Raw genomic sequence first — 9,071 nt, forward strand, 5'->3', positions numbered from 1 at the left:
TGAGACAGAGTCTCGCTTTGTCACCCAGGCTGGAGTACAGTGGCCGTATCTCAGGTCACTGCAAGCTCCGCTTCCCGGATTTACGTCATTCTCCTGCCTCAGCCTCCCCAGTAGCTGGGACTACATGCGTCCGCTACCTCACCCAGCTAGGTTTTTGTATTTTTTAGTACAGATGGAGTTTCACCGTGTTAGCCAGGATGGTCTTGATCTCTGACTTCGTGATCTGACCGTCTTGGCCTCCCAAAGTGCTGGGATTACAGGCTGGAGCCACCGCGCTCCGCCAAGAGCTTTTTCATAACAGTAGTTTAACAACTCATATGGTATAACAAATAGAATAAATTTTAGCAACAAAGCAATTGTAGAATTCATTCCTTGAACGCTGAAATTGTTATTTTCAATAACCATTATTCTAACATTGCAACACGCAGGTTAATGATACGTAAAAAGTCTCTGGAAATTGACTTCTAGTTTTTGATACTTTCATATGAGGTTTTTTTGTTTGTTTGTTTGTTTGTTTGTTTTTTTTTCTTTTTTTTGAGACAGAATCTCGCTCTGTCATCCAGGCTGGAGTGCAGTGGCATGATCTTGGGTAACTGCAACCTCCGCCTCCTGGGTTCAAGTGATTCTCGTAGCTCAGGCCCCCGAGTGGCTTGGGTTCCAGGCATGTGCCACGATACCTGGCTGATTTTTGTATTTTTGTGGAGACAGAGTTTCGCTATTTTGGCCAGGCTGGTTTGGAACCCCTGGCCTGGAGAGATCTGCCCTCCTCGGCCTTCCAAAATGCTGGAATTACAGGCATGAGCCACTGCATCGGGCCTGGATTAGTTTGTTGATGGGTTTACTTTGACCTTTTTGTATAAGTGGATCAGGAAATTTTAAGAGGACTAAACTAGAGAACCTCATAAATGGAAAAATACTCATATTTCACACAGGTACAAAAATGAACATATTTATTAACTATTATTCTGTAAGTAGATATTTATGCTGATAAATTTAGAACATTTTCTGCAATGATAAGTGAATTGTACCTTTGAACCCTCATCGCAAATTTGCAATTTCTAAACTACAGGACAAATTGAAGAACATAAGGGCTACTTGTAGTATTTTGACATAAGTGATTCTTCTGTGTTTCCTTAACTATATACCATCAGCTTGGACATTTCGTTTTTTTCGGGGGGGGGGGGGGGTCATGACTTGGTCATCTTACTGAATACAACTTCTTTCCTTATACGGCAGCTTACTCCTACTGGTATTAGGATTTTTCTGCTTTAGTTATTGTCACTTTAAATATCTTTTCACTGTGGAAATCTTCACAGCGTGTTTGATGAAATTTATTTGTTAAATTTTCTTAGGGATATTTCTGTCACGTTGGCATGTTAACAAAGACAATCACCCAAAAGACCCCACAACCTAGTGTAATCCCTTTTCCATCCAAGCATGGGTATTCATCTTCATATTCACACTGTGTGAATGTTTGGTAGGCTTTGTCAGGCTTGCGTAATATCAATTGTATATGTCCCTTTTCTTTTAGAGTCTTCTGATAAAGATGGTCTTCTGCAGGTAACAACTTCTCTATTTTTATCTTGAATATTAACAACATATTTTATGAAGTATACATTATATATTAATTATTTTATTTCCAAACCCATTTAGCCTACCAGTGTAATGAAAGCTTCCAATCCAAATAAAGCCTTAGAATTGAAGGACAGAGAAACATTCAAAGCAGGTAAATTTTGTAATTTTAATTTTACTCTGGAAAGAAGAATATTAAACTATTTGAAATGCTGAGAGCCTTTTTATTCCCAGTGTTGTTTTCTTTTCAAAATTTAATGGGAAATCTTGGTACAAATAATGCCAATGTTAGTATTTATGTTTGAGAAAATGCTATTTACAAGCATAAGATTAAGAGTTTAAAAAAATATTCTGCTTAACCTCATGTGGTTCAACTTTAATGTCCTGATAGTATAAAGTTTCCAATTTGCAATTTCTGTACGTGCTTGGTTTTCAGGCGGGTGAATTTTGAGACTGTGAAATATTTGCAGTGGTTCAAATGCTGATTGGAATTCTGATCTTAGAGGAAAGTTTCACTTGCTGACATGACAGTTGTGAGTGTTGTCACTCTGAGAATCGAAAGAAAATCAGTTTCTTTTTTTCTGATTCGGTGACTGAGTGTGTGTGTTGGGGGTGTGTGTGTGTGTGTGTGTCTGTGTGACTTATAATTTTAAAAAATCATGACTTGATGGCTCTTTGCTAGACACAGTGTTTTAGAAGAGTGACTCTAAAGCATTTGAGTCACTTTTTATGCTACTGTAATTAATTGCCTAGAGGTACAAAACAGCCTGAATTAGTTTTGGTTGTCATTCCCAGGCACATTTGAAACATTTTACACCAGGCTGTGCACGGTGACACATGCCTGTAATCCTAGCATTTCGGGGGACCAAGGCGGGCAGATAACTGAAGGTCAGGAGTCCCAGACCAACCTGGTCAACATAGTGAAACCCCATCTCTACAAAAAATAAGCAAAAATTGCCGGTTGTGGTGGTGGGTGCCTGTAATCTCAGCTACTCTGGAGGCTGAGGCAGGAAAATCGCTTGAACTGAGTTGCGCTGAGCCGAGCTTGTGCCACTTTAAGCCTGAGTGACAGAGTGAGACTGCATCTCACAAAGCAAACAAACAAACAAAATTTCACAGCCTGTGTGTGTGGTTATAGACTATGTGTAGAATTTGTTTTCATGTCTTAAATTTTCTTTTTTCTTTCTTTTCTTTTTTTTGAGAGGGAGTCTCGCTTTCTGGCCCAGGCTGGGGAGCAGTGGCGGGATCTCGGCTCACTTTAAGCTCCGCCTCCCATGTTCAAGGCATTCTCCTGCCTCAGCCTCCGGAGTAACTGGGACTACAGGCGCCCGCCACCACAGCCGGTTAATTTTTTGTATATTTTAAGAGAAACGGGGTTTCACCATGTTAGCCAGGATGGTCTCGATCTGTTGACCTGGTGATCCTCCCACCTCGGCCTCCCAAAGTGCTGGCTCTACAGCCGGTAGCCATAGCACCCTGCCCCAGAGTCTTTTTACACTAATTCCATTTATTGTCTAGAAGTGACCAATATTCTAAACTACTTTTTAAAACAATTCTTATGCATGTTTAAATATTTTACAACGTGTGTGCGTGGTCATATTTAATATGTAAAATTTTTTTCTACTTCTAATGCGTATATGGTTGTACAGTGTAATTTTTGGCAATATTCTTTTATAATCAGCATGACAATTTTAAGAGACATCCATAATGGATACAATGAACTGTGTTTTTTAATATTAGGTTGTGTATAAGGTTCCATTGTATGATTGTACCATAATTAACTATACAATTTTTATGCTGATGAATAATAAATAAAAATGAAAACATGCAGATTTCAGAGTCTTTATATTAGTTTTATCTACTGACTTAGATAAGTCTCTACTGTAATAGAAATTGCGGAGTCAGTCAAACTAAATAATACTACAAAATGAATATTTACAACGAAATGAGAGATTATAGGTGATTAAAGTTTCCTGAAAGAACAGCAAGTATAGAATTTACTGTGTTTCATGGGAGAAGAGAAAATGACTGCTTTGTAAAGAAAAAATTCATACGAGTTAGTCAAATTTCTTTTTTTCTGCATTGTAATGAATGCTATAATGTTAATTTTCAGGCTTTTTAGATTTCATTTCTAATGGATTGACTACAGAAGTAGTGACAGTAATTGACAAAAAGAGTATACTGTCTACAGAGGGAAAAAACCTCAGATTTGTGAATAAAAGTAGATTTGTATGTGTTTTTAAAGTTTACAGTGGAGAAATGTTGTCATGAATGTATCTGTGATTAACCTTTATAGCTCAGAAGTTCCCATCAGAATCCAAACAAAAGGACGATGAAGAAGATTGTTTGAATTTTGAGGTACTGTGTATAATTGATTTTTAAAAATATTAGTATTACATGATACGAAAACGTAAAATCAGAGGCTTAGACTTCATTTTCTCATCTCCGCATATGTCCCCCCTAATTATTTTTGATATTTTTCAGAATACACTTATAGAGAGTCTATGTGCTAAGTAGATTACTGCTTCGTAGTGACATTCTGCTAATTTCTAGGATTAATTTAAGAAGCCAGTGTGCTATAGTGTAAAAAATAAGGCTTAGAAGTCACTACAAATTCATGTGGGATCTGAAATAAGTTTGTCTAAAAGTGAAAGAACTACACTGAGTCCTGCTGAGGACAAATTTATGATTCTGTGGTGTATCTAGATGTACAAGAGTTCTAATTGAATTTGTAGAGAGACAGTTTAAACTGCAGTATTGTAAAAGTGGGGGCCCGAAAAATTAATGCTGGGAATTGACATATTGACATTTCTTTCTTGTTCAGTATAGATCTGAGGGAACATCTTAGGAGAAAGAAAAGCGTGAAGAATAGGAAACCTTGTGGGACTATAATAACAAGAGTATTGGTTGAGTAGTCTTTTGAAAAATATAAATTATTTTCACAAAACAACTCCTCGAGTCCCTTTATGGCAGGCAGTCAAGCTGCAGCAGCATGAGCGTCAAATAATAGTGATGTATTTTAAGGTCACAGCTGTGGAAAGACATGGACAATGTCTGACCTTTTAGAAATAAGCAGCTGCTGCCTGGTGGTAAGAGCAAAGGGTGGAAGTCAATAGACAAGTAGATTTTATCTGATTTGTCATCAGACAAAAAGACTTTAATATTTGTTTGCTTTTGTTCAGACATGACATAATTTTTCTTTCTTACTGCATTTACATTCTATTGAAGCACTTTTTCTATCAGCATAATTCTGTCAAAAACATGTTGCTTGTTTTAAGCCCTGTTTACCAAAATAAAGCAGCTTTTCAACATTCCGTAGATACATTATTTGACAGACTCTAAAAGTTCTCTTCATGACATGCATCATTTATAACACTGAGCAATTCTATCCTCATGAATAGTTTAAATGTTTAATGTGGCATGAGTTATGGCAAATAGTGAGTGCATTGTGTTTTGTTTGAAATGTCGTATTTATTTTTGCTGAGGACTACAACACAAGTTAGATATTTTTGAGAGAATTACTTTTTGAAATATGCATGAGTGATTATTTTCGTGCATATGATTTGTTTTTCCTGCTCAGTAACCAAGTTCATATCGTCATGAACGTAAAGATAAACTTGATGTAGAGAGTGTTATGTGAGATTTTTTATCAAAATTTTTTGGGTTTCAACGCATGTCTGCTCTTAAGTCGAATTGCTTGTAAAGTAGGAAACTGTGTTTTACAGAAAGATTTCAATTGGGAAATTTTGATACTCTTCATTACTGCCATTTCTGCATTGAAATTATTTATTGATATTACTTTTAACAGAATTTCCTTGAGGATCTTTTACAGAATGATGTGTATTTACCCAAGGCTACACATCAAAAAGAATTCGATACAATAAGTGAAAAATTAGAAGGTAAGAATCATTTTTTATTTAAAAAGTCATTTGACCAAATATTTCTCTAAACTGATGAGTAAGGATATCCTCTAATATTCGAAGAAAGTCACCTCCTAAATGCAAACATAGAAAAAAACAGAATTGAAATGGGTAGTAAATTGTACATCTTATCAGGTGTTGGCAACAGACTACATTGAGAGTGCTGAAAGGGATCTGAATTATTAGTTTGAATTCAAGATATTCCAAGACCTGAGGAAAATGAGAAAATAAGAAAGAAGACAGTGGTAAAAGAGGAAATGAAGACTGAGAAAGACAGACAGTACACAGAGTACAGGAAGGAACAAGAATCAGGTTTAATATAATGGAGGATGGTAAAATGAAATGATTCTTTAGGAAAAGATCGGGTATGGTTAGAAATTTGGGAAGAATATAAAGTGACCTTCTAGTACGAGAACTTACCAGAGAATTAGCGCAAAAATATTGTGACTCTTCCTGTCTTTCTCACTGGTGGGAAGCCATTAGGGATGGAAGCACCTGACCATGGAGAGCTGTGTTGTATTTGCAGTAGGTGAGAATAAGCATATATGCACGGCCACACGTGTATGTAATTTGTCACATACCTCATTATAGACCAAGTTTTCAGGCGTTAGAAAATCAGCTGGAAACCTTGTTAACAATTCACACACTGTGATTCCAGCCAACAGGATTCTGCATTTTTTAATAAGTTGTCAGGCGATGCTGGTGCTGGTTGTCCTTGGACCTTGCTCATGAGTAGCAAGGAGGCCTTTAGAGTGGGAGAAATGTGGAGGAAGAGCAACTGGATATAGAAGGTAGAAGACAAGAAAGGGTCAGGAGAAAGCATTATGTTACTTTTTATTTTTGGAGTACATTTTAGCAGAGAGAAGAAGAAGAAAATTCAGAATGTTGTACTTGAATACTTTAAATTGTTGTTATACATAGGTACTGTACTGATATTAATATGAAAATGTTATTAATATTTAGAAGTCTGTTTGCAACTAAATTTGAAGCAAATATATGTAATATTAAAGAGATGTATTTGCTATTATTCCTGATGAGTTTTGTACATCTTCCTCCATGAGTGGATCAAGAAATATTGAATGGTTGAGCTACAAATTACAAAATGTTGGCATACCATTATACCATCTAGATATGAAAATCAGTGAATATTTATATTGAGTATTTTTTTCTCTGAGTATATATCCAAACTGATCAATTTATAACACTTTCCCTGATGAGATGTGAATTTTACATTCAGCTGTGAACTCTCATCTGAACCGTGTACATTCTCAATGACAGGACATGTTAAAGAACATGATAGTTGTAATGTCAGTGATATACATTATTATAATGTGTGTTGCATTGGAAGTCACTATTAGTAGCATTCTCCATCAGGTTTTGCATTTTATTTTCTCAATTGTCATGATTTATCCTCTGATTCAAGATCACTTCTGTCCTCATCACTCCAACATATACATATTGGTATTAACACTTTTTACAAACATCCATATAAATGGTTGTACCGTGTTCTTGTCATTCCACAGCAACTTTGTTTTGTTCGGCGATTAGCTCGCCTTTCATTTATTTTAAGATTTCAGGCCGGGCGCAGTGTCTCACGCCTGTAATTCCAGCACTGTGGGAGGCCGAGGCTGGTGGATCACGAGGTCGGCAGATCGAGACCATCCTGGCTAACATGGTGAAACCCCGTCTCTATGAAAACATACAAAAAATAAGTCGGGCGTCGTGGCAGGCGCCTGTAGTCCCAGGTACTCGGGAGGCTGAGGCAGGAGTATGCAAGAACCCGGGAAGCGGAGCTTGCAATGAGCCGAGATCGCCCCACTGCACTCCAGCCTGGGCGACATGTCGGAACTCCGTCTAAAAAACAAACAAAAAAGATTTCATAGTGTGCATATTGCATGTTCACATAGCACCACGTTTAATTAGACTCTCTTCATGATGACTCAAAAGCAACATAAATATAATTACAGATGCCGACAAGCCTTTGTGTAAGTGTATGTCCTGCTTCATGCTATGTTAGAAATTAAAAGTGAAGTATTTAATATACAAGTATGCAAAGCCATACATTTCAATAGCCATTACAAATGTGGCTCACTAATCTTTAGAGCTATGCCATGTGTCCTGTCCTGACTCTAAAATCTCCAGTGCACTCCTTTATAAAAACAATAGTAATTAAAATCATAGATAAGGTTGTATTTCCCTACTTGGTTCCTCTGCGTGAGTTTTGAACTTCAGGGATAATCGGATCACAATTTAGAACCAGAGTTTTCGACCACACCTAGGATTCCTAAATGCCAAGTGATAGACGGTTCCTTGATGATGAGATAGCTCTGAATGTTTCATCTGTGCCTGTTTTGCTTTTTTGACTTGTCTTAGCAACCAGGTTAAAGCCTGGTATTTTCTTTACAAAGGGAAATATTTTGGTTACATATTCATTTCCTATCTCGTGGCATTCTGCTTTCTTTACACTTATTCAGGATGTACACTTATCCTATTTTTACCTAAAACAAGCAGATGAATTAATGGTATCAATTCTCATATATGAATTTCTAAGATTTCTTCAGTGTTTCAGAAATAAATTTTAAAGATATTACTGAATTGAGAACGATCTCATTGTAATTAAAGCAGGTTTTTATTTAAAGAGTATTGATTATAATTTTAAGCATTTTTTTTCTAAAATGCATACATGCAATATGGTCATGCATATTTAGCCTTAAAATGGTTAGATATAAATTTTGCGTGTTTTAGAGAGTTTGTATCCCTGAATTGTCTTAATTATTGATCAATCATTTCAAGGGAAACAGCATATATACTTGATATCTCTAAATATATTAAAGGATGTCATACTGAAAAATTAAAAAGTAGGGAAAAATTAGAGATTAAGCATGTTTTATTATTATTTGATGAAAGGAGATATATTTCTGTGTCAAAGAAATGTCTGTTTTTTCTTGAAGCCAAGTTTTTTATAAGAGCTTTTTCATAACGCTAGTTTAACAACTTATAGTAAAACAAATAGAATAAGTTTTAGCAACAAAGCAATTGTCGAATTCATTCCTTGAACACTAAAATTGTTACTTTCTATAACCATTATTCCAAACTTGAATTACGCAGGTTAATGATATATAAAAAGGCTCTGGAAATTGAATTCTAGTTTTTGATACTTTCATATTAGGTTTTTTTTTTTCTTTTTTGAGACAGAGTCTCGCTCTGTCATCCGGGCTGGAGTGTAGTGGCATGATCTTGGGTAACTGCAACCTCCGCCTCCTAGGTTCAAGTGATGCTCGTAGCTCAGGCTCCCAAGTAGCTTGGGTTCCTGGCATGTGCCACCATACCTGGCTGATTTTTGTATTTTTTGTGGAGACAGGGTTTCGCTATTTTGGCCAGACTGGTTTGCAACTCCTGGCCTTGAGACATCCACCCTCCTCAGTCTTCCAAAGTGCTGGAATTACAGGCATGAGCCACTGCACTGGGCCTGGATTAGTTTGTTGATAGGTACGTGTTGACCTTTTTGTATAAATGGATCAGAAATTTTAAGAGGACTAAACTAGAGAACCCCATAAATGGAAAAATAATCGTATTTCA

At 36.5% G+C, this 9,071-nt stretch overlaps 1 protein-coding gene across 1 annotated transcript in view; it reads left to right on the forward strand.

Moving 5' to 3' along the window:
• The window catches only part of LOC100998409 (ankyrin repeat domain-containing protein 30A-like), an 86,851-nt gene that overhangs the window by 40,475 nt on the left and 37,305 nt on the right, over window positions 1-9,071 (forward strand). The window contains 4 exon segments of the mRNA XM_031652378.1: window positions 1,532-1,560; window positions 1,654-1,726; window positions 3,869-3,930; window positions 5,381-5,471. Of these exon segments, the coding sequence (XP_031508238.1) occupies window positions 1,532-1,560; window positions 1,654-1,726; window positions 3,869-3,930; window positions 5,381-5,471 (255 nt within the window).

The sequence above is a fragment of the Papio anubis genome, chromosome 11 (genome assembly GCF_008728515.1).
Source record: "Papio anubis isolate 15944 chromosome 11, Panubis1.0, whole genome shotgun sequence".
In the NCBI taxonomy this organism is placed as follows: domain Eukaryota; kingdom Metazoa; phylum Chordata; class Mammalia; order Primates; family Cercopithecidae; genus Papio; species Papio anubis.